The sequence below is a fragment of the Mesoplodon bidens genome (assembly GCF_964165515.1).
Source record: "Mesoplodon bidens genome assembly, chromosome: 15".
Classification (NCBI taxonomy): Eukaryota; Metazoa; Chordata; class Mammalia; order Artiodactyla; family Ziphiidae; genus Mesoplodon; species Mesoplodon bidens.
Window position 1 is genome coordinate 79,038,140 of NC_138171.1, and position 27,011 is coordinate 79,065,150.

Consider the following 27,011-nt stretch of genomic DNA (forward strand, 5'->3'; position numbering starts at 1 on the left):
ATGATTAAACGTGATGATCTCACTCTTGGAGAGAACCATCTATCAATGGCAGCCTCTCATTTCTTCACTCAATTCTACTGAGGGCAATGGAATGTCACAGTCTTAGTTGCACAATAGAAACATCTAGGAATATCTATGAAAGGTCAATGACTCGGTCTACCTACAGACCAAGTGAATCCAAATATTCAGGTTGGGACCAAGGCAGTTGCATTTCTTCAGAGCTCCCCACGTGATTCTGATGCACAGTTAGGGATATAAGCCCTAATACAATGTTATTTTCTAACCTCATTTACTCTAAGCTGACCCTGGATCTTGCCAGTATACCCGGAGATATATCACCAGACACACATTGTCACATTATCTATCCTCAGGCTTCCTCTCACCGTGATGAGCACTGTTTTACACTCCTGGTCTAAAGTTGGTAAAGGGAGTCACACAAAATGCAGAAAATGTGTTCTAAGCCAAAACTCACTAAGCATTTATCGAACAACTTTTCTGATTCAGGCACTATGTTAGGGCTTTGGAGAACTATAAAAACGATAAGGTAATATCTTAGCTAATGAGAGCTTACAATCTATTAGGAGGAGCAGATATATACAAAAGTAATTATCATGGGTTGCAGTGAAAAAGGGCCACGTGGTATCGGGCAGTGGTTAAGAGTAAAGACTTTGACAAATGTACCTTTTCACACCCACTGGAATAGTTAAAATTCAAAAGATGACAACATCAAGTGTTGTCAGAGGTATAGAGCAATTAGAACACTCACCCATCCCATAACTGAAGTGTAAGTGGAACAATTCGTTTAGAAAACCCTTCGGCAAATCTTGTAAAGCTAAACACATCCCTATGCTATGACCCAGAAATCCCACAGCTCAGAATTCCCAGGAAAATGAAAGCATATGTCCACTAAACGTTTGTGCAAGACTGTTCATAGGAACTTTATTCATAATAGCTCAAAACTGGAAACAACCCAAATATCTATCAATAGGACAATAGAAAAAAAATACCTTATTCATATAATAGAAGACAATTCTACAATGAAAAAGGAATAAACTACGGATACAAAGTAGATGACTCTCAAGAAACATAATTTTTAATTAAATAAACCACATACAAAAGGGTACATACAGTATAAATTTGTTTATAGAAAACTCAAACCAGATAAAGCAACTCTATGGTGATATAAATCACAACAATACTTGCCTCTCCTTGTAGGGGAGGAAAATTGGTAAGAAGAGGCATGAACAACTTTCTGGGGTGATAGAAATGTTGTTATTTTGAGTGGGGTGATGCTCACGTTCTTATTAAAATTCATTGCATTGTGTACTTAAGATCTATACATTTCCTTGTAAATAAATTTTCCTAAATTGTTAATTATCATACAGCATATATAAATTTAAAACCATCAATTTGGTATTTTTTCAAAAATGTATAGGCCTTGATCCAAACATTAGTGTCCTTGTTCTGTAGCCTATTATCATATGGTCCTAGGAAAATTACTTAACCTTCTTGGATCTCTATTTACTAATTCCAAAAATAATCTCTTTTATGATGCTTGATTCATGGTATGCTGGAGAAGGAATATAAAGTGCTTAGCACAATACCTGGTAATAGAAACTACTGAATTGTTTGTACCTGCTGTGTTATTATGATTATTATTATCCTCGTCATTGTCATCACCAGCGCCACTAAGGGATAGTGGAGAACATTATGGTGACCCAGAAGAATGCAGAGGTCATCTCATTAAAGGGATTGCATGAAATGCATAGCATTTGCCATAGACTTTGAAGGATTAGGAGAATTCTAATCAGGGGTGAGGGAAAGGACGTTTCAAACAGAAGACTAATCTGCAGTGTGCAAAGACAGCAAGACCCCCAAGTGTGTCCTGAGTGTGGGGCTGAACTACTGGAGAAGAACCTTAAAATTAAGGCCTTGGCCGTTAATGTAGAGCCACAAAGACATGTATATAAGCCAAGATGTATGTACTTCAAGAAGCAAGGAAATGTGCCTGTTCTGCTGTGTGCCATGCTGTCCCTTGGAGGGATGAGCTTTGCTCATAGCCCTCCCAGGTGTCCAGGGGAGATGAAAACAGAGATACAAGCAACTTTGAGTTAAAACTTTGAACAGCATCAGATGGAAAAGATTTGTCTTTATGGATTGTAAATATCAGCTCTCCTCAAAGCAGTTCTCTTATCCCTTTAATGATTCAGGAACCAATTCCAATGTGTGTGGAGTTCTCTACACCACCAAGAAATTCTGCAACACCAGCTGGGCATCCAACAATTCAACTTAATTCTGATACTCTCTACCTGGTGACAGCATCAGACTCCACAGGTCTGTCCCCATTTCAGATGCCAATCTCACCTCCAGGTTGTCACCTGTACTTCTGAGTGACCAGCTAAAAATCAGAAGTTCCCATCACCCTCTCCTTTAGGTTCAACTAATTTGCTAGAGCAGCTCACAAAACTCAGGAAGCCAGATTACTTACTAGATTATCATCTAACTATAAAAGGTTATAACTCAGTAACAGCCAGATAGAAGAGATGCACAGGGCAAGGTGGGTGGGAAAGCATGCAGGAGCTTCCACAACCTCTCCCTGAATCTCCAAGTTTGTTTCAGCAACCCAGAAGCTCTCTGAACCCCATCCTTCTGGGGGTTTATGGAGGTCTCATTGGCAAAATTGATTAAATCATTGGCCATTGGCCAATGGTGATTGAACTCAATCTCCAGTCCCTAACGCTCCCCAGAGTTTAGAAGGAAAGACTGAAAATTCCAACCCTCTAATCATTGGTCAGTTCCCCTGGCAACCAGCCTCCATCCTTAGGTGCTTTCCAAAAGTCATCTCATTAACATAACAAAAGACACCAATATAGCTTTTAGCACTTAGGAAATTCTAAGTGTTTTAGGAGCTATGTGCCAGGAACAGTGTAGTGGATGAAGACCAAATACATCATTTCTTATTACAAATTGCAATATCTCACCTTCTCTATCTGGATTTATCATTTGGAATTCAGCCCAAATTGTATCATTCACCAGTCTTCCCTTGGAAATTCTATAGAGGTGATGATGATAGATAGATAGATAGATGATAGATAGGTAGATAGGTAAATAGATAGATAGATAGATAATAGATAGATGATAGAATGATAAAGTAAATGGGATTCAGTGTTAATAGATGAATCTGGATAAAATGTACCTAGGTGTTCTTTGTAGTATTCTTATTCTTGCAAATATTTTTGTTAAGTTTGAAATTATTTTCAGACAAAATTGTAATTCCTTAATCTTTTGCCAAAATTATAATTCAGGGATTTCATTTTATCTTCCAATTTTACACAGCTCTTAAAACATTCAGTAACTTAATCCTCGCGCTCTCTCTTTACACCCCCAGATAATAGATCAGTTTTTATCTATATCTTTTTTTTTTTTTTTTTTTTCCTGCGGTACACGGGCCTCTCACCGTTGTGGCCTCTCCCGTTGTGGAGCACAGGCTCCGGACGCGCAGGCTCAACGGCCATGGCTCACGGGCCCAGCCGCTCCGCGGCATGTGGGATCTTCCCAGACCAGGGCACGAACCCGTGTCCCCTGCATCGGCAGGCGGACTCTCAACCACTGCGCCACCAGGGAAGCCCTATCTATATCTTTATAATACATGTTCTCTGTGGTTATTTTATACCAGCAAATAGCACTTATTGAGAATTTACTCTGTGTCAGATGCTGAGCTAATAACATTCTCTTATGTATTTATTTAACCCTGTGGATGGTCCTCATTTACAGGTGAGGAGATTCAGGCCTAAATAGGTTGTTGAATACCTGTCCAAGATCATAGAGCCCCTCAGTGGTGAAGCCTAGCACTGTCTGTACAAATCCTGCTTTTCCCAATTAAGAATCGCATGCGGTGAGGGTCAGAGTCCATCATTTAATCCATAACATTCTGTTATGTATGAACTGCTGTGGCTCTTTAGTTCTCTGTGGGAGGTAGAATAATGGTCCCCCAACATGCCTGTGTCTTAATCCCCAGAGCCTGTGACCATATTATATTTTGTGATAAAGGAGAATGAAGGATCCAGATGGAATTCAGGTTGCTACTCAGATAATCTTAAAGTAAAGAGATTGCACGGGGTCCAGGGTAATCACAGGGTCCTTAAATGTGGAAAAGGGAAACAGAAGAGTGAGTGTCAGAGTGATGCCATGTGAGAAAAACTTCAAGCCATTGCTGGCTTTGGAGATCAAAGAAACCACAGCCAATGAATGCCAGAAGCCTCGAGAAGCAGCAAGAAGCAAGGAAATGGGTCCCCCCCGACCCAGCTTCCAGAAAGGAAAGCACCTCGACTTGGTTTTAGCCCAGTAAGACCCATTTCAGAGTTTTGGCCTCCAGAACTGTAAGATAATTTGTGTTTCATAAATCCCTACGTTTGTGTTAATTTTTTCCAGCAGCTGTAAGACACTAATACACTTTCATTCTCAGGTACACAGATCCCTTGTTCTCACTCACTAATGTGCTCAACAGGACTTTTACCCATGAACAACTGTCCCTGCTGTTGTATTCACACCACAGAAACAGCCACCTTTGAGAGCAAGGCTACCTCCAGGGTCCTTGAAACGACTTCTCACTTGAGAGGTCCTGGAGGTGAGATGGCATATGGAGGGGAAAATAATTAAATGGAGTCCTAATAGGTAAGGCATCAGTTGCTGCTGGTGCTCTTTCTTGCTTTACTATTCCCAGGATAATACTAAACACCTCAGTGAACAATGATGCCTTAATCCTTAATACGTATCCATGCAGACTGAAATGATAACGTGGAGATTTTTTGAAGGATCTGCAGAAGATGAAAGTTGCCTTCCTATGTGTGCAGGAGGCATGCAACCAGCCCAGATAGGAGCTAATAACTTATGAGACGGAGTTTAAGAATGGCCTCCTAAACTGGAATGTTCTTAAACATCAGGATTATGGGATTTCATACAACTACACTTGCTCTGCTTTCCTGGACTTTGCTCCACCTGTGTCCTCTGCTTATATCTTAAGGATACTCTCCTGACTTTGGGGGGAGAAGAGGTCCTATTTTTATGTAGATCAATACTGGAGGATACCCACTTGTTATTTAGAGCCATAGTACATAAATCAGGATTCTGGGCCCTTGAATTTTTGCATTCTGTATGTGAAAAATATATCTGAAGTGTAGTCAAACCATTGAAGACCATCGTAATAAACTTTGAATCCTATGTGACCTGGATTGACCAATAACTTCAAGTTATTCATCATTTCTTTATTTCCCACAAAATCAGAATGAGGAACTGAACAAATTCAGAACACACAAAAGCTATACTCTCTAAGGAAAAGTAGACAACTCAGAAGTGCAGTTTTAGCAGAATTTATCACCAGGGATTATTTCTTCCTGGATTGCAAATGTTACAATTACAGTCAGCCCTCCATTTCTGCATGTTCCACATCCACCAGATTCAACCAACTACAGATGGAAAATATTTGGGAAAAAAATTCCAGAAAGTTACAAAAAGCAAAACTTTATTGCATGCTGGCAACTATTTATACAGCATTTACATTGTATTAGGTATTATATAAATAACCTAGAGATGATTTAAAGTATATGGGAGGTTGTGCACAAGTTATATGCAAACACTATGCCATTTTATAAAAAGGACTTGAGCATCTGCAGATTCGTGTGTCCACAGGGGCTCCTTAAACCAATCCCCGCTGGATACCAAGGGACGACTGTACTGAGATCCTAACTCCCATTTATTCAGCATTCACTGCTGCCAAGCACTACATTAAGCCCTTTATATAATCACCCATTTAAATTTAACAAAAATCCAGGTTCCTGTTTCTCTTCATTATTCCTACTTATTAAGAGAAAACAACGCTCAAAGTGATTGAATGACCTGCCCAAGGACACACGCATGACATATGGTGGTGAGAGTCAAAATTCAAACCCAAGTCTGTTGCTCTTGTCTTGGTTCATTTCCCCTAGGAGCAGACCTGAGACATGGATGTGAAGGCAAGTCTTTTATTTAGGAAGTGATCCCAGGACGCAGGCAGAGAAGCAGGGGATGAAGACAGAGCAGGGGAGGCGGCCAATAAAGGGCGTGTTGTCAAGCATGTTAGCACAGTAAACACCTGGAGCTCAAGCCTACTAGGAAACTCTGGGTGCCAGTATAGACATGCCTCAGTGTTATCCCACCTGAGGGGTGGGAAATGGGATATTTATGCACCAGTCCCCGCTAGTGGTTGGTCCTGACTCAGGCTGAGTATGCTCCCACAGCCAGAAAAATATGTCTTGGACAAAGAATATCCTGTGTCTGCAATAAGGAGCTGGACTGAGAGGCTGCAGGTACATGAACAGCTCTAGATGGCATTCTTACCCACTCGCTAAGTCCAGCTACTTCCAGACCACATGTAGAACACAGAGAGCGGTGGGTTCTTATGTGAAAATCAATCTAGCGTGATGCCTTATCCTGTTAGTAACATGAACCTTAACTCAGAAGCTGAAGTTTGGCCTCTGAATCCCTCTGGCTACATGCTGAGAATATCTCCTTGCACTTTCTACTTTGGGCAGCTTCAGGAAATAGCCAACCCTTAGTTTGCCTTTGTGACTCATTGGTACCACAAAACAGACTCTCCAGCCATTTTACAGCACAAGCCGAGGCATCAACTCCAACCAGGGACCCACAGGCTTGGTCTCCTTCATGATTCTGGTGCATTGAGGAAACGGGTCCAAGCACCGTGGGGTACCCGGAGGCCTTTGGTAAACATGTCCTCTGGGCTGAGTATATTAGCACCCTGAGAATTCCAGGACCTCAAACCCTGGGTGAATTTTAACTCTCTGGAAAGGTCAACCACTTCTTTCAGAAATTTGGGGACATCAGAACTGAGTTATTTTTTTTCCTGTATCTGCTCACTTTACTGGTAAATGCATAGGATGTAGATCCTAGAACAATGTTTCCCAGTCTTTAAGGTACAAGGAGTCACCGTGGGAGTTCTTGTTGAAATGCAGACTTGGATTCGGTAATTCTGGGTGGGGGCCTGAGCACCTGCATGTCTGAGAAACTCCCAGGCGATACTGATGCTGCTGGTGCAGGACTGTACTTGGAGCAGCAAGGCTGTAGGTAATCTCTGTACTCAAGTGAGTCACAAAGGGCTTCTTGAGCTGGTCTTGAAGAGGAGAAGCAGTCTTTTGAGCTAGGAGAGTTGCCATGAGGTCAGAGGAATGAGCAGGCCAAGAATTTGGAGTGGTTTAGGGGGAAAAAAAGTGGAGAGGAAGAACCAGGATTCTATCTAGAGGCATTTAAGGGCCAAGAGGAAGAAGAACAAAGGATGCAGTGTTTGTGGGAAAACTCTGAGCCTTACCTCTTCTGCGGAGTGAGGGCTCATGAGTGTCATTTGAGTGGAAGGTCAAACCTATAAACATCACTTAGATTACTTTACAAGCCACGACATTTTCAAACTCAAGACTCCTGAACTAGGTTGTTTAACAAATGAAGCAATGGCCCCTATATCTTTTAACAGTAAGAGTATTCAACCCTTGTTGTAATGAAACTTTCACATGCACTCACTCCTCTTAGCTCCAACTTCACAACAAGTCACCTACCGATTATCCCCTTTCTACAGATGAAGAAAGAGGCACAAAGTGGTGAGGTGACTTGTTTAGAGACAGCTGGAAAAAGGCAGAGCTGGGATTTTTGTGTGTGTGTGTGTGGTACGTGGGCCTCTCCCTGTTGTGGCCTCTCCCGTTGCGGAGCACAGGCTCCGGACGCGCAGGCTCAGCGGCCATGGCTCACGGGTCCAGCCGCTCCGCGGCATGTGGGACCTTCCCGGACCGGGACACGAACCCGTGTCCCCTGCATCGGCAGGCGGACTCTCAACCACTGCGCCACCAGGGAAGCCCCCAGAGCTGGGATTTACATTGAGGAGGTCTGACTTCAGAGTTCCCATTTCGAAACACAATGAACTTTGACCTCCTTCCCACTCCCTGCCTCCCCCAGACGGTAGAGCGATGTATGAAATACTCCATAGCCTCCATCTCCCATGCAACTGTCCCGGGTCAGGGCAGTTGGGTTAGGCGGACGCAGCCAGCATTCACTGGGCGCCCTTGACTGCACCCTGACCTGAGACACAGGATCCAGGTGCTGACCCCTGGGCTCCCACAGTGCTCCCTGAATCAAGGCTCACCTTCCTGCACTGACCCCACTCCCCAGGGATCCTCTTCAGCATTGTGTCTAGTCCCACAGGCCCTTCTCTAAGGATCAGAGCCCTCCATGCTTCATCAGGCCCAGAGCCCAAGTGCGTGGGACACTCTGTCCCCGTGCATTAGGTTCTACCCATTCTTCACCTCAGGTGCCCAAGGCCAGAAGTTTCTGGGGTGACCCTCTCCCCTGGGTAAGTAGGCCCTGCCCCTAGCACCTACCTCACCCTCTGCCCAGCCCAGCTCCTCTGATCCCAGCTGCCTTTGCCTACTTCCAGGCAGCTCACTTTGCTTCTTTGACCTACAAAAGGCCACGTGACACCTGCAAACAGATTTGCAGACCCATTCGGAAGACCTGAACCAAAGTATGTATCCAAACTGCCTTGCAAAACGGAAGGCACCCATTTTTCTTTCTTTTTTAAAACTTTTTTTTATATTTATTTATTTATTTGGTTGTGCCGGGTCTTAGTTGCATCAGGCGGGCTCCTTAGTTGTGGCATGCGAACTCTTAGTTGTGACATGCATGTGGGATTTAGTTCCCTGAGCAGGGATCGAACCCATGCCCCCTGCATTGGGAGTGCAGAGTCTTATCCACTGCACCACCAGGGAAGTCCCGCACCCATTTTTCAAGGCATCAGAAATGCCCTCATTGATCTCATGGAGGAGACTCTATAAATGTCACTTTGAGAGAAATATTTGCTTTGCTGGCCAGAACTGGACATTATGATTATGTTTTCCCCCAAAGACTACACAAGGGGGCAGTTCCCCACAAACCATCTTAAAAATAAGAATAGTTTATCATCATTCACAGTTGTTTAAGTACCTACTGCTTAAGAGTTCACATTTGGGCTCAACACTGAAGGATGAAACGAATTATCCCTGAAGGAACACGAGGAACAGGAAAAAGATGAGGGGAGGGCAAGGAATTAGAGTAACAAGTAGTATTTCTTCATCACCCAACCACCTTTTCACTTAAGAAATAGCTGTCAAGTGTCTATCCTGTGTAGGCATGAAAAGCTTTTGGCAAGAGGCCCACGGAGCAGGGAACAAGAGGACATATCTAAATGCAGGTGGAGGCAGGTTTCCTGGGGCTTCAAGTGATGAGGGTGAACCAGCAAACACACTGGGCAGCACAAGGAAAGTGGAGGCTGTCCTTCAGCCCTGAGCACAGGCCCTAGATGGAGAGCAGGGCAGGGCACGGAGAGACGGCCAAGTTCTCGTGTCTCAACAAAAGCTCAGTTGCACAAGAGATGAGGAAAGAGGCAGGAGAAACGTGTTTTTGCTGTACAGCAAAGTAAGAAAGAAGCCAGAGACCTAGTTCTCATCTTTAGGAAGACACTTTTTGAACTACACCAACCTCCCTTCTGAGAAGGTTACGGCTTCTTTGTTGACTTGGGCTCTCTTCTCACAGGACTGTATGTGTAGTTTCCGCAGATCCCAGAGGCTCGCTGATATTATGAGGGTTTTGAATTGAAGGACAGGTGCAGGAACAGGCTCGCAGAGCATCATTGTCACCTAAGCCTGATTGGAGCTTTGGGCACATAGCTGGGCTCTCCCTGGGATTTAGGAATTCCCTAACCTGTGACAAACCAGGGCTGCTTTGCACCACAACATGGACCCCAGGCCACGTCTCATCACCCACCATGCCTGCTCCCTCCTCTCAGCCCGTCACAAACCAAAGGACCCCACCTTGATGAGCCAGACTTGGTGGTGAATAATGCCTAAGGCGTTGTTGGTACTCAAATTTGTGGTGATTACAAGTCCACAGTGTGTCATTATAACTTTGTAACATGATGGTACAGTACCACTGTGCGGGTGAACCTTGATGGCGTCAACTGTAATCTTTTAATTTCTGAAGCTCAGGATTTTCTCTATACTCTGACAAGAAGCTGGTGTGTTTGCGCTTAGGGTCTTTTTTTTTTTTTGGTTGTTATTGGTTTTACAAACCTTCTGGCATGAGTTTGCTTATCTGAAAATAAAACCCAAAACCTAATCGTTCAGAGGTGTCATGAGGATTAACATAATGCGGGTATAAGTGCTTTAATAAGCATCATTATTTGAAAATCCCTTGCAGATGTTAGCATGTGATTTGCTGAAACAGTAGAACCTCATAAGGCCTGCAAGAACATAAACCACAATCCTCTGAATCCTATAGGTCTGTGACCCACACACTGTAGAATTATAGAGCAAGGACCTAAAAATCAGAAACTACCAGATGTTAACATGGGTCCAGAATCCCACAGTGAGTGAAGTCATATCTTTCTCTGTCTAGCTTCTGTGATTCTAAGAGGTTAGTGAGTTTGTCCCCCATGGCAGAACAGTGGCTGATTGATCTTCCCTTTGCTCAAGGATCCCAGTGTGTGGACACAGCGTTTTCAGAAGCTCCGCTAAAAGCTTCTCCTCATCGAACTCTCCATTCATGACAAACACGATGAGTCCCTGCCATCTGCGAAATGCAAAAAACACATCAAGGTCTTTTGCAGGCTTGTTTTCTGTCCTGCCTGATATTAAAAGAATGGAGAGAAATTTCTCTTCTTTAGTGGGGTTCATTTAAACTCCCAAACTCAGGCTCTAACATGTATGTGACCCTCTTGATTGCATAAACAGTACTGTAATCTCTGTGTGTATACATTTTCGAAAATCTTAGAATATTCACTTTTAAGTGACTGCTAATTTAGTTCACTTGGGTTTGCTTTTGAGTTTATTTTTGTGTATGGTGTTAGGGAGTGTTCTAATTTCATTCTTTTACATGCAGCTGTCCAGTTTTCCCAACACCACTTATTGAAGAGACTGCCTTTTGTCCATTGTATATCCTTGCCTCCTTTGTCATAGATTAGTTGACCACAGGTACGTGGGTTTATCTCTGGGCTTCCTGTTCCACTGATCTATATTTCTGTTTTTGTGCCAGTACCATATTGTCTTGATAACTGTAGCTTTGTAGTATAGCCTGAAGTCAGGGAGGCTGATTCCTCCAGCTCTGTTTTTTGGGTGTTTGTTTGTTTGTTTGTTTGTGCGGTACGCGGGCCTCTCACCGTTGTGGCCTCTCGCGTTGCAGAGCACAGGCTCCGGACGCGCAGGCTCAGCGGCCATGGCTCACGGGCCTAGCTGCTCCATGACATGTGGGATCTTCCTGGACCGGGGCACGAACCCATGTCCCCTGCATCGGCAGGTGGACTCTCAACCACTGCGCCACCAGGGAAACCCTCCAGCTCCGTTTTTTTCCCTCAAGACTGCTTTGGCTATTCGAGGTCTTTTGTGTCTCCATACAAATTTAAGATTTTTTGTTCTAGTTCTGTAAAAAATGCCATTGGTAATTTGATAGGGATTGCATGAATCTGTAGATTGCTTTGGGTAGTATAGTCATTTTCACAATAACGATTCTTCTAATCCAAGAACATGGTGTATCTCTCCATCTGTTTGTGTCATCTTTGATTTCTTTCATCAGTGTCTTATAGTTTTCTGAATACAGGTCTTTTGTCTCCTTAGGTAGGTTTATTCCTAGGTATTGTATTCTTTTTGTTGCAATGGTAAATGGTAGTGTTTCCTTAATTTCTCTTTCAGATTTTTCACCATTAGTGTATAGAAATGCAAGAGATTTCTGTGCATTGATTTTGTATCCTGCAACTTTACCACATTCATTGCTTAGCTCTGGTAGTTTTCTGGTGGCATCTTTAGGATTCTGTATGTATAGTATCATGTCATCTGCAAACAGTGACAGTTTTACTTCTTTTCCAATTTGTATTCCTTTTATTTCTTTTTCTTCTCTGATTGCCGCGGCTAGGACTTCCAAAACTATGTTGCATAATAGTGGTGAGTGCGGACATCCTTGTCTTGTTCCTGATCTTAGAGGAAATGTTTTCAGTTTTTCACCATTGAGAACGATGTTGGCTGCTGTGGCTTTGTCGTATGCGGCCTTTGTTATGTGGAGGTCGGCTCCCTCTGTGCCCACTCTCTGGAGTCTGGGTTTGCTTTTATTACTATGACACCGGAGCCACACTCACCATGTGTCATTTCTGTATAAAAACTTGTAAATTCCAAGTCCCAGAAGGAAAAACTCTGTAAGCGGGTATACTTATATTCATCAGCTCTTTATTCCTTTCAGAGACTAACAGGCCTGTGGTGGAGTATAGAAAAGGGAGCTGCTTCCCCCAATCACATGGGTTACTTCAACACTTTAGGAACCCAGCGGAAAGCAAAATGTCTAAAGATGAACGTTTGTTATCCCTGAAATTCTCAAAATAAGAAAGCTGCTTTCTGTTTCCTTGGCTGCCATCTAGTGGTCAGTGATGTAGTGACACTAAAACAACACTCCATCTTACGTGAAGACTCAGAGGATATATCTGCCTGTCTTTAACCTAGAGGGATGGGATAGGGAGTGTGGGAGGAAGACTCAAGAAGGAGGAGATATGGGGATATATGTATACGTATAGCTGATTCACTTTGTTATACAGCAGAAACTAACACACCTTTGTAAAGCAATTATACCCAATAAAGGTGTTTTTTTAAAAAAGCTAAAAACACAGTTAATTAAAGAAATATTACTGCAGGCATGAGGCAATTATCCTTTCTCATAATTCCTATTTCGATCCCAAAGTGTCATTCCCTTTCCCGTTTCCTGGTCTACAATCTTTTCCATGAAAAGACAAGTGATTCAACTATCATATATCACTTTAGCTCTAGCACTCTGCGTTAGGACTAGGGCTAAAAGGATGAATAAGATAAGGTCCCTGCCTTCCCTGGAGGAGAGACATGAACTCAAATAATGAGCAGTGTGATGAGTGCTTAAATCCAGGATAGATGAGTCATCAAGGACACAAAGAAGAAAGAAAATCTGTTCTATTGGCCAAAAGAGTTTGAGTGGACGCTTGCGTGGTGGGTGGAGGTTCTCCAGACAGACAAGAGCGGGGAAGCATGTAAGAGAGATGGGAGGCTGTGTGCTGGGGAATATTGAGAAACCATATGAGGAAGATAGCCAGGGACTAGATCAGGAACGGCCTTTGGAGACAGCATTCTTTTTTTTTTTCTTTTTTTTACATCTTTATTGGAGTATAATTGCTTTACAATGGTGTGTTAGTTTCTGCTTTATAACAAAGTGAATCAGTTATACATATACATATGTTCCCATATCTCTTCCCTCTTGCGTCTCCTTCCCTCCCACTCTCCCTATCCCACCCCTCTAGGTGGTCACAAACCACCGAGCTGATCTCCCTGTGCTATGCGGCTGCTTCCCACTAGCCATCTATTTTACGTTTGGTAGCGTATATATGTCCATGCCTCTCTCTCGCTTTGTCACAGCTTACCCTTCCCCCTCCCCATATCCTCAAGTCCATTCTCTAGTAGGTCTGTGTCTTTATTCCTGTCTTACCCCTAGGTTCTTCATGACATTTTTTTCTTAAATTCCATATATATGTGTTAGCATACGGTATTTGTCTTTCTCTTTCTGACTTACTTCTCTCTGTATGACAGACTCTAGGTCCATCCATCTCATTACAAATAGTTCAATTTCGTTTCTTTTTATGGCTGAGTAATATTCCATTGTATGTATGTGCCACATCTTCTTTATCCATTCATCCGATGATGGACACTTAGGTTGTTTCCATCTGGAGACTGCATTCTTTAGCTAGTCCCGTAACAAACAACCTCAAAACCCCAGTAGCATCCAACAAATATCACTTATTTCTTACTCATGACTGCAAGTGGGCTGGGCTAACTGTGCCCTACTTGTCTCTCAGCCTCTCCTGGGATCCTCCCAGGACCTGTGGACTAGCCTGGGAGTGTTCCTTTCATGTTACTGGTAGAAGCACAAGAGGAAAAGCAAAAACGTGTAAGGCCTCTTAAGGCCGAGGTGCGGAACTAACCTGCTCTCTCTTCCCTGGATTCTATTAGCCAAAGCATGTCACTTGGCTGAACCCAAGCCAGAGACAGGGAAACATCTTCCATTCCTTTAGTGGGAGGGCTCTGAGGTCACATGTCAAAGGACTCAAATTGGGGGAGTGTAGGAATTGGGGCCAATGATGCCATCTGCCACAAGTTCTATCTTGGAAATGCTGAGTTTTAGGTACCCGTGGTTTTGTCTAAAATGTGGTTGGAAAACAGTTATGTAGCTCAAAATATAGGTCTGGCTTTGAGTGATGGACCCAGGAGTGCCAAGACCCCAAACATGAACCCCTGTGGACCCCATCCCACATGAACTGGTACAGAATCTCTAGGAGTGAGACAAGGAATCTACATTTTTACTGGTTCCCCAAATGATAATTCCCCAAGTGATGATTCCCCAAATGATGATTCTTTCAAAACTTTCTTAAAGTTTTGAAAGAAACCAGGACTGTTTTGTACCAGAACATGGCCTCCACACCACATCCATTTAGCCACCTCCCAAAACTTAGGCAGTGAGACCCCTGCCAGCCCAAAATGCTGCCGTTCTGTGCAAACCCAGCTAAACTCTACCAAGCTGGTGGCTAAACCACCGATTGGTGAGTGTTAGTTAATGATATCCCTCAGGGCTAATTTTCACCTGGCAACAAAGCTTAAGTTTAAGAAATGCATTTAATGTAAAGCTGCAATCTCTGCTAAGGCAGGTGAGGACAGCCTTTGAAGAGCCTGTGAAACTATATGCTTCCACTAGAGGTTTATTCTGCTGGCTTTACAAACCTGACTACTCAGCTTGTCAGAGTTAACTTCTACTAAAAACTAGACTTGTCTCTCCCCCAAGGTGTTCTCTGACTTCGACTTTGCTCTCTGAAAGTTTGGGTCCGAGCCTAAGCCTAAAATATCTGCTGCCTTCTCCAAAAAGAAAATGAAGGAGGAAAAGAAAAGCCCTCTCATGACTCAATTTTTTTGTGTGTATTATTTAAAGACATGCAAAGCCTAGAGAAGCTCCTGAGAGATGCTGTAATCTACGGCCAGCCTCGAACCCGCAGAGCTTGGAAAAAGATTCTAATCCTAGTGGAGGGCATCTACAGGTATGTAAATAACCAGAGACCTATTCACACACTGAGACCCACAGCAAGCTGACAGATGGGGCAAGGCTGACCTCTCCTAGTTAAATGGAAAAATGAGTTAGATATAGATGTTATTAAGGGACCTGAGTTAGAGCTATCAATGTGAACCATCAGTTCTTGGGTCACCTGTCTTTTCAATGACGATACATATGGCGGAGCACCCTGGAGGCTGGCGGACTTAAGAAGGTGTCTTCAGAAACATCCTGACAGAGCATTGCTCACTTGTATTGATTCCGCTACCTTTGGCTGCCCCACAGTTTCAAAGGCTTTTAGGGGATGGGTTATTCAACCTCAGAATACTCTTTGCCTTTATGACGAAGGCAGGAAAGTAGATACTGCTGATGGGCACCCAGCTGCCCCTAACTCAATAGTGCACCCAAGCTCCAGGCTTGCTGAACTTGGCCAATTGTTAGCATCAGACTACAAAAAGCCGGCACATTTTCTTCAAGGTAAGACTAACCTGGAGTACAATTCTTGATGCAGAGCTGGGAAGAGGGGGAGATGGTCTTAGCATCTGAAGGCATGGTCAGTCTTCCCACAGCTTTTAGGCTGAGCAGACAAAACATCCACTAAGCCAGTCAGAGCTGCACTTTTATATTGCTGGTTGTGATTGAATTTGCTTCATTCTATGTCTGAATTGATGATTGTTACTAAGGTAGAAACTGCTCCCAAGTTTGTCTTCTGTTGGATGTCCTAGTCCATGAGTCAAGGAAACATGACTTCAGAGTTACTCACTCCTAAATCAATTCTCAATCTTAATGTTAGAAGAAGCAAGGGCAATGTTTCCTGTGGGTTAATTATGGGAGAGTGAACAAGATTAAAAGGAAGGGAATGAGGGCTTAACTTCCCAACAAGGGGAAGTGTGGCTGCAAAGGAGGCTTGAGATAAGGAGCAGCCTTTTGTTCCACAGCTAATGGAATCCGTCCCTGGGGGCACCACACAAGCACATCTGGCAATTTTCAGTTGTCACAACTGCAGTAAAGTACTGCTGGCATCTGGTGGGCAGAGGCCAGGGATGCTGCTAAACCTCCTACAATGCACAGGATAGTCCCCTACAACGGAGAATTATCCGGCTCAAAATGTCAACAGTGCCGAGTTTGGGAAAGCCTGCTGTAGAATAATGTAACCACTCACTGGCCCTGAACTTGCTACTTTTAGGAAATAATCTCATCTTGACTCTGGGCTGTCATAGCCTCAAGCACGGGTCTTTCTCCCTGTGTGATTTGTGCCAGATGCCAGCCTGGGAGGGGAGACCTTATCTAAACACCTGTCAATCAAGCCTGGACTGGTGGGAGCACAGATCAGCAGAGGGAGAGCAGACGGGCATCTCCTTTAACCAGAGTAAACAGAACCCAACTGCAAATAAACAGAACTTGGCTTCACTAAAGAGAAGTTGTGTTCTAAGTACTTTGATCATGGCTGAAATTAAGTCGACCACCAGCGTTTCACTGTCAAATATTCCCATCAGTTACACAAAGAAACCCCTCTGCTAATGGCTGTGTTGGGCCTGGGTCCTACCATGATATCAGGAGGATAGGGGAGCCAGGTGTGGACTTCGGCTCCAAAACAGGGTGGCAACAAACCACAGCCTTGGGTTCATTAGCAATGGTGACTACCCAGTGACCTACTGCTGTGAAACGAGCCACCTCAAAGCACAGTGGCTTACACAGCAATGAGTTATTATTTCCCACACTACTGTGGGTTGTCTGGACCAACTGGGCAGTTCTGCTCCATGTGACATTCGTTGGGGTCATTCATGCAGCTGCTTTCAATGGGGTGTTTGGCTGAGGCTGGAACATCCAAAATGACCTCACTCACACCTGTGGGCTCTTGGTACTGGCTGTTGACTGAGGTGCCTTATTCTCTCCTCTTCTCTGGGGTGCTTTCTCTATATGTAGGTTTTTCTTGTTCAGCAGTCTAGCTAGAGCTTCCTTACAACATGGTGGCTGGCTTCCAAGAGAATGAAAGCAGAAGTTGCCAGCCTTTTAAGGGCTGGGCCCAGAACTGGTACAACATGACTATGCCATATTCTATTGGTCAAAGCATTACACGAGTCTAGTCCAGATTCAAGGGGAGGAGAAACAGACCCCACCTCTTGATGGGAGGATTGGCTTGTGTATACAGGGAGGGGAAGACTTACAGGAAACCATCTTTGGAGGCAATCTACCACAGCAGCTCCATCAACCCGACACGTATACGGGGAGAAGTCTCCACTGTCCATGGACGTGCCTTCTCAGACATGTTCCTTTTCTCTCACCTGCACAGGAATCTTGTCTTTAAATGAGACTGTGACCTAAAGGCACTCATTCATAGATAGGAAACAGGACCCTTCTTAAACAGGCCTCAGTACCTCCTGGGACCTCAGTTTCCTCGTCCGTAAAATAAGACTAGCCTAGAGTAGAGTTCTGGAACATATGGATGTTCTCATTTGCTGCTCTCACCAGAAAATGAAATTATTTCCCACAAGATTTTCCAAAGGGCCAGGGTTACGAATGTGAAACCAGTAGTTCACAAATGTACTTTTACTTTCCAGAGATGTATTATGGATGTATACCTTGTTAGAATCCACACAAAACCTCCTTAGAGTTTCACTCCCAGATCTTTCTTATCTCTGGCTGTGGTTTGCCCCCATGGGCAAAGTCTGCCTACCACAGACAGCTCACATAGATCAATTTCTTCAAAACTCCAAAAAAGAGCAGTCAGCCAAATCAGACAGTTTCAGGTAGGTATCAAGGTAGAAAAGGCTAGATACCAAATCCAAGAAGTCAGTAAACTCCACAAAAGCAGTTATGATAATAATAATAATAGTAGCAATAATAATATCATCATCCATAGATCAAGTATGTATTAATATTTATATATAGACTATAGGGGAGTCAGGATTTGGAGGAAGGCCTGGGACATGGGTGTAGATCCTGTGTTGCTGCCTATAACTATGTGCCCTTCATAGGGTTCTTTTGTAAGAATTAAATGAGATCACGTAAGCTAGTGCTTCGAGAAATCCAGCGCATAGTAAACCCACAACCAAGGGTAGCTGTCTTCATCATCCAATTTATTTTCAGTTGAGGAAGTTGCAACTCAGAAAACAATAAGCCATCTGCATGGTGAAGCTGTTTGACTCCTGAAGGATGGGTGTCAGAGGACAGGGTTCACATTTATCATGTGTTATTGCTAAACATTTCACATGTGCTATCTTGAGTAAGTGCCTCCAGTTCTCCTAAGTTTATTGTGAGGATGAATTCACTCAGGTTCCAAGACCTGCCCCTGGGCAGATATCTGAGATAAATCAGAGCTGGGATTCAAACCAGGTGGCCCTGCTGGGACAGAGACCCAATGTAAACAGAAGAATCAGCCCATGTGTCCACATCCAATGAAGTAAATGTGGAAAGTGCAAGTCATCCATTTGACTTTCACCATCAACCTGTCTAGAGCTCCGTTTCTTCATCGGTAAAATCGGGAGATTGAAACTTGAAATATAGAGTTCCATGATTCCATGATTTGGGGTTTAGAAGTACAATTGTATTATTTTAGTGTTCTCACCTGCATTTTCTTTTAAGTATTGTTTTAAAGTCACAGTCTTCTAGTTTTGTGTCTCTGAGAAGCCTAGTGGTTGATTCATGGTGGTCGAAAAATCTCAAAATTATTCAAAAATACACTAGAGATGGGCAGAGAGGTCCCAAATAAATGGGGATATAAACTAGCATAGCTGGAGCCCAAACTTTCAAAATAAACTTAATCAGGAAATACTATCCAACCTTTTCCAAAAATACACATATAAACAAATGTTGAAATCTCAGAATGCGATTTTCTCTAAGAATGTAAGCCATTCTCCTGTCCAAAATAATGTAAGTTTAAGGACTGAGATCTTCAGTGGTAAACTCTCACCTATATCTCTGTGGTTTAAACAAAGACAAAGAAAAAGAAAACAGTAGTTACTTTATTTTTAATTAAGCTTAGTTCCTTTTTCCCCTTTCTTTCCACCTTCCTTTCTCCCCTTGGATTGTACTCAGGGCCCACCAAGGAGATTTTTCCACCATGTAAGTTGGCAAACCAGTGGTTTAAATCCCAATCCTGCCAGTGGGTAATATGGTTTATAGGTGGAGGAGAAGGTGGTGAGAGGGAGATTTCAAAAACGAGTCTTGTCACTTAGCTAATACATTATGTAATAGAAAAGATATAAAGAAATTATTCACTGGCTTGCTGGTTTAAGAATCACTCAAGTCCCTGCACAGAACTTCAAATTAACTGGTGGAATTATCTTTACCTACAGTTGTATTTTAGTTGGTTTTTTTTCTATTCAAGTCAAAAGAAAACACAACCTTCCACTCAGGAAGAAAGAGTAAAACACTGTTCTTGGGTTTGTTTGGGGCTTTTTAAAAATAGTTTCTGGCACAGTGTTCTTTGACAGCAATTTGCAGCAATAACATAGATAGCCTTTTCATGTAAACACCAAACTCAATATCCCACTACAGGGAAAGGTTCAATTCAAATTTGGTCACATTGAGAGAATTGAAACTTAGTGTGGGTAAATATAGCTCTTTATGAAAACTGAATTCCCTCTAGGACTCATGTGTGCCCTACATTAACTCCTGAAATCAGCAGTATTGTGGAGTCATTAATCTTCGAAGAAGAAATATAAACCAGGTGAGCAGTCTCCTAACATCAGCTAGATCGGACCAAGCAAAAATGGCTAATTAGCTGCCCAGAGTGTCTGCAAACTGTTCAACATTAACTCCGGTTCTTGTCAAACTCAGTTCCAGAACAAAGAATGGCTATTTGTGACATGTCAGGCTTTTAGCATGTTTGTGTTACCAATTTAGAACATTTTAAAAGATGAGAAGATTCTAGAATTTTGAGGGCATACAGCCATTTATTATGTATGACACCCATATGCTTTCTTCCTGGAAAATTCAACACAGAGCATTGTCAAGAGTTCCCAATTTCTCAAATTAGGCCTCTTTGCTACCATTTCCTCCTAAGCTCCACCTGAGAACAAGAACAACCCAATGGGTGCTCGTTATACGTCAGACACTTTACAAGTATTATTTCTAGTCATTCTAATAAAGGCCTTATGAGCAGTGTGCCATCATCATGCTTATTTTTATATCCGAGGAAACTGAGGCAGAGAGCATCAAATAAGTTGCCAAGTCCTCAGTTAGTAAGTGGTGTGGCTACCATCTCAGCTTAGGCAGTCAGCCTGCTGGACCTCCTTCCCTTCAATGGAAACAACTTTAACAAGCAATTACTCTAAGAAAATACTGGAATTAACTTGCAAACTTCTATAAGAGAAGATGACTCTTATTGGTCTTCATGTCATTAAAATCTGAAAACAGCCTTTCAGAATGACCTTGTAAAAAGCACAATGTAATAAGCTGGACTTCATTAAAATTAAGAACTTTTGCTCTGCAAGACAATGCCAAGAGCATTAGAAAGACATGCCACAGACTGGGAGAAAATATTTGCAAAAGATACATTTGATAAAGCATCATTATCTAAAAGACACAAAAAACTCTTAGAACTCAACAATAAGAAAACAATCAACTGGGTTAAAAAATGGGCCAAAGACCTTAACAGATATCTCACCAAAGATTTACAGATGGAAATAAGCATGTGAAAAGATGCTCCGCATCATATGTCATCAGGGAAAATACAAATTAAAACAATGAGATACCACTACACACCTGTTAGAAGTTCAGTCTGGGACACTGACAACAGTAAATGCTGGCGAGAATGGGCAGTAACCAAGAGCTCTCATTCAGTGCTGGTGGGAATGCAAACTGGTCCAGCCACTTTGGATGACGGGTTGGTGGTTTCTTACAAGCATGCTCTTACCATACAATCCAGTAATCATGCTCCTTGGTATTTACCCAAGGGAGTTGAAAACTTGTGTCTACTCAAAACCCTGCACAGATGTTTATAACATCTTTATTTATAATTGCCCAAACTTGGAAGCCACCAAAATGTCCTTCAGTTGGCAAATGGCTAAATAAACTGTGGTCCATCCAGACAATGGAATTTTATTCAGCACTAAAAAGAAATGATCTGCGGAGCCAATGAAAAGATGTGGAGGAAACTTAAATGCATATTACTGAGTGAAAGAACCCAATCTGAAAACGTTACATAGTGTATGATTACAGCTACACAATGTTCTGGGAAAGGCATTACTATGGAAACAGCAGAAAGATCCCAGGTTACCATGGGTTGGGTGTGGAGAGGGATAAGTAGCTAAGCACAGTGGATTTTTAGGGCAGTGAAAGTAGTTTGTGTGATATTATAATGATGGATACGTGTCATTACGCATTCGTCCAAACCCATAGAATGTATGATGCCAAAACTCAGCCTCTGCACCAATACCAAACCAAATCTTGGAGGCAGTGTTTTGGGTGAAGTAGAAAAGAATAACTTTATTGCTTTGCCAGACAAAGGGGGACACAGGGGCTAATGCCCTCAAAACTGTGTGTCCCAACCTGGGGAGATTTGGTGAGGAGTTTTATAACAATGGTTCAAGGATGGAGTTGCTGATAAGGATCAGGGTGTATGCAGGGCCTGCATTCCTTTAATCCGGCCTTTGGTGGTCTTTTGATGAGCTTCCGTGGTTCTGGAGGTTATCAAACTGACCTCTCTGGAATGAAGAGTGTTTCATCAAGTAGTTAACATCTTCCATTTGTTTCGTTCTGCCAAAACTTGGAAGCAACCAAAATGTCCTTCAGTTGGCAAATGGATAAATATGAGAAGAGCTCAAAAATATTGCTTTGTGTATCCCTTGAGGCAGAACCAGGACCCTGACCCAAGGCCACACTATTGTTTCTTGACTGATCTTCCCTTGTCTCTGCGTCCCCTCTCTTCCCTGAATAGTAGCTGTTTGAACCTGCCCTTTGGGACTCAGGGTAGGTCATGAAAGCTGAAACCTATTTCCTACAAATAAGAAACAGGGGCCAGAAGGCTTTTGTGCCCAGGAGCCCCACAGGGTCCTGCTTGGTTTCACATACAATGCCAAGAGTGAACCCTAATATAAACTATGGGCTTTAGATGCTGATGCACCAATGTAGGTTAATCAGTTGAAACAAATGTACCACTTTGGTGGGTGATGTTGATAATGGGGGAGGGTATGCATATGTCAGGCGGGGGTATATGGGAAATCTCTGTACCCTCTACTCAATTTTGCTGTGAACCTAAAACTGCTCTGAAAAATAAAGTCCTTTAAAAAAAAGAAAAAGCATCCAACGCCTGTTGGTCTGGGTAACTACATAACAGCTGGACTGTTTTGACTGAATCGTCCTAACACTTAAATTATTTTTTAATACATTAACTAAATACATAAACTAATTAAGAAGAAGGGAGAAGTTCAACTCTGTTTGTGTCAATTGACTAGTTCTTGAACTAAATTGATGGGTTGCTTGAACTGTTTGACAAGCTCCTTCATGGGGGTGAGGGTGTGAGTCTGTGTGTTTTCATAGAACTCGCCTGTCAGTGCAGTCAAAACTCTGTGAGCTGTGGACACAGCTTACGAAGTGTTCTGAGAACTGATTAAAGGCAAGAGTTCTTCTAAATCCATTGGGTTCCAAGAGGTGCCATGTAAATACCAATGTTCATTTCACTTGCTTATTTTCTTCCTGTCTTTCCCTTTGCTGGAGGACTAGAAGTGTTTTTGCAATTTAAAATACCATGTAAATTGACCAAATTACAACAATACCATGAAAAATTAAGCACTTAGGGCTAAAACAAAAGTTGATCTATAGCAGTGGTTCTCAGAGTGCTGTCTCCAACTAGCAGTAGGGGAATCTCCCAGGAGCTTGGTAGGAATACAAATTCGAAGCCCATCCCAGACCTACTAAATCAGAAACTCTGTGGGTGGGACCCAGCAACCTGTGTTGTAACAAACCATTCAAGGGATTCTGATGCTCACTCAAGATTGAGAACCATTGCCCTAAAGGACAAGAAGGGACACCACCAGGAGCCTCGAATAAGCCTTTGAGTTCAGTGAGGACTGGACAGGAGACCCTAAGGACTTTCTCCCATGCTTTAATAAATTTATGATGTCTTAAAGTTCTTTTGTGCGTTTTTAATTCCTTCTTTTAATCTTTGGCAATTCAAGCACTGAGTTTAGGTCAGACAGAACTGACCAAGTAGACAGTAGCAGGCGGATGAAGATACATCAACATAGAGCAATTTAATTAAAACTAGCAAAATACCTAGAATCCAACATGGTCAGTCTAGTTATGCTAGTCGGCTTTACTAATATTGATAAATTGATCAACAATGCAGTGAGCTGTTTACTTGGGAATTAGCTATAACAACTCAAAGCACTTAAATCCACTGAATGTAAATTATTTTTTTCCCCAAGTGAAATAATGCCAGAGGAGCCTTACAAGATTGAGAGGGTTGTCTCCACCAAATAAAATATGCCTTCAGAAGAAAGGAATGGCATGTCCCTGTCATCCCCGTCTGGTGTCAGGACAGGCTGTCTGAGAAGTACTGAAAGGGAGAGTGACACAGAGCTTCCCCAGAGGGTACACATGGGTGACAAGCATTTCTTCTTATGCCCTAGCATGGAAGGTTCCATCGTGCGTCTGTCCCAGATCGTGGCTCTAAAGAAGAAATACAAGGCTTACCTCTATGTAGATGAAGCTCACAGTATTGGATCCGTGGGCCCGACCGGCCGGGGTGTGATGGAGTTCTTTGCAATGGACCCCAGAGATATTGATGTATTTATGGGCACATTCACCAAAAGCTTTGGCGCCTCGGGAGGTTACATAGCTGGAAGGAAGGTAAGAGACAGATCCCTGGTGTCTGTTTAAAACCTGAACGTCCTCGGAAGGTAGTCTGCGGGGTCTTCTGATTTCCCTGAGAGCTCCAGTTCAGTTCAGCACACTTAACTGATGAGGGCAGCCTTGCCACCGTGTGTTCACAGCCATGGCAGGCCCAGAAGGTCAAGGAGCTCATCCTCTGATAACGCAGAGGAGCATGTGATGAGTAATCACATGATCATGAAAAGACAACACCGGCTGTGCACACAGGCAAAGACAGTACAAAGGAAAGGGCAGTACCTAGGAAGTCTTAGAATGAATGTCAGTCTTATAGACAAAGGATGGGGCGGCGGGGTTCATATTTCAGAAAGAGGGAATGATGTCTAACAAGCCACAGAAGTGATGCTGCAGAACTGTAAGTCGTTTGGGTTTTGTGGCGTGAAAAACGCAAGGTGGGTGGTAGAAACAGTGAACAGAGGTCAGATGTTAAAGACACTGACCCTGTGCTACAAGTTGTGGGTTTTCAGAGTTTTAATCAAATTAGTAGCAAGATCGGAAATGTCTTTTTTAGAGATTGTCTCTGCAAAATAATTCTCTTCCACAATTTTGGGTAAGCCATGGGTCAAATCTTGTCATCCTCTGATACCTTATCTAGGTGACTTAAGATTCTGATCTGAAGGAATCAGACTGTTAAGTGTTATCCCTGTCATTCTACTGCCAATGTCACCAAGGGGTTTGCTAAAATAAAACAAATGCTTGCAAGGATTTTAAAAGAAGAGGGAAGGGGCGGAGAGAAAGAAAATGAAATATTAAAACCTGGGTTTCAGGGCTCAGAGAACCAGTTAATCTGCTCCTTTATAGGACAGTCTAATCCAAATCCTGATAGCTGTCTCCCCCAGGCCTACACCTGTCCCAGCGAGACTGTGACAGTGTAGCTGGCTCCACCCAGGAGGGCAAAGAAGGCCCAAAAGCAGTGCATGCAGGTGGCTCGATGGCTTCTCTAAAATTCCTGATTCCTCACTCACTGTCCCCAGCAGGAACAGGAGTTCGGACTCCTGGTAAACCAGTTAGACAAAACCAGGGAGTACGGCCAAAAACAGTCTGGTTGTGGAAAGCCCATGATTTAAAACAACAGATTTTATTACGGCCACTGACCCTGCCATGAAATGCGCAAATGCTTAAAACGTCCAGAGCTTTTAGTGGTCTTTACCCTTCAGGAAGCATCACTTTCTTCCGATCTCAAAGCATTGCTGTTCAGCGTCCTTCCACTGGTCTGTGGGAATTCGCTGGGTGATGCTAAAGACATAGGGAATGCCCAGGATCTTACAAAACTCAGCTAAATCTGGTGAGAGGTTAAACTTTCCCTTCCTCGACTGTCAAAGCAATGGGATCAGAGGGTCTCCAAGTAGGCACGCCCCCGACCCAGGCTACTTGGCTTTGTGATTACTTTAGCAGAAGTTCTGAGCTACAAAATTTTTAACCAAGCGTAACTCTGTTTCCTGAACCAAAGGCACCTGAATAAACTGAAGCAAGTGGATCCTTGAAATGTTGTCAAATTTGGTAGCTGTCATCATGTCGCCCTTAGAGTTCCTTCAAGTGATACCTGCTTTAAATAAAGGCTCCTGACGGCCCGTTTAGGACCAGCTCAGTATGGTTCTCTCACATACTCTCCATCCTGAAGTCAGGTGGACTATTTTAAAAGTGTATTTGCTCTTGTCTGTGTAACTTCTATTGATTTGGGCTAGATACTAAAGAATTGTGAAAATTATTTAGTATTTACATTAATCAAGAGGAAGATAAAAGTATGTAGATCATTTTTTTGCTCTTTAAAAAAACTCATTTTGTTCATACTTAGACCCAGAGGGCTTCATCATTTCCCCCTTTCCCCTCTCCCCCTCCCCGCCCTCCCCCTCCCCTTCCCCCACTCCCTCCACAAATACGCTGCAGTCTCTGATTTTACCACTAGGTGGCAGCAAGAATTAGAGAGTGTTTGGCTGACCCATGCAGAGACCTACTGTCCTGAAACAGCAAGATGCAAAACCTAGAAAACACAGGGTAGTTTTCAAGATGTGGAGGGTGAGCAGGAGATAGGAGGTCACTTGAGAAAGTGTCTGCATGAGCCGTTCCCTGATGATTTAAAAATCAGTCAGATAAACACCTGTCTGGAATCGTTTTGGTGAGACTGTGATACACCCAGATAAACTGTGGTTTCTTTCTAACCTAATGAGCCCATGAGTTAATGGAACTTATGCATCTGCTCCTCTGTGCATTTAATTTGTTAAATTAAGTTAATTTTATATTATGTATAGTTTCCATTTAAATCATAATTTTTATCCCCCTGGACTTTGAAGAATTTTCACTTTCAGTTTTTTTTTTAACTATGCTTTTTAATTGATAGGACATAGGATTGGGCAAATGCTACAGATTTGCTTGAAAAAAAAATCTTTCTAGTACCTGTTTAAATAATTTGAGTTCAGTTTTCAGAGTTTCATCGTACATATTTTTTCTGGATATTTTAAAGTATATATCTCAATTTGGGGGAGTACTGCAAAATATCCAGCATCCTAGATACGAAATACTGCAAAAGCAACAAAATTAACCATAAAAAACGTTAACGTGCACACAGTAGGACTTTATATTTTTCTGAAATCTTAATAATTTCAAGTTCACTCTGCTCATGGACTTCCTAGTAAATCTTGAGATTTGAAAATAAATACTTGAGTCCCAAAATCTAGAAAACTATAAAACTGCCTAGCTCTTAACTCTCTTTTTAAATGTCAAGGTCAGTGTTAGTGGCACAGGGACTATATTCCTAATAATAGTTTCTAGGAGGCTCTAGAAATCTTTATGGAGCAGGTCAAGGCAGATGCGTCACGTAAGAAAAAATATTTGGAAACACACAAAAGAAAAATTGGTTTGGTGCTAAGACGCAACTACAGAGAGTAGAGGTCTTGGTCCTCACTTCAGCCTTCCTGTAACAAAATGTCCTACAAATGCATCTCCACTCTTGGAGTTGACTGCCTTGGCCTGACCTACTCTCCCAACCTCAGGGAAACTGCTAAAACAGT

The 27,011-nt window shown here is 42.7% G+C and overlaps 1 protein-coding gene across 2 annotated transcripts in view; it reads left to right on the forward strand.

Moving 5' to 3' along the window:
- The window catches only part of SPTLC3 (serine palmitoyltransferase long chain base subunit 3), a 132,324-nt gene that overhangs the window by 65,456 nt on the left and 39,857 nt on the right, over window positions 1-27,011 (forward strand). For both annotated transcript variants that reach the window (XM_081257868.1, XM_081257869.1), the window contains 2 exons: window positions 15,052-15,157; window positions 23,745-23,964. In XM_081257868.1, the coding sequence (XP_081113994.1) occupies window positions 15,052-15,157; window positions 23,745-23,964 (326 nt within the window). The remainder of the gene's footprint in view (window positions 1-15,051; window positions 15,158-23,744; window positions 23,965-27,011) is intronic.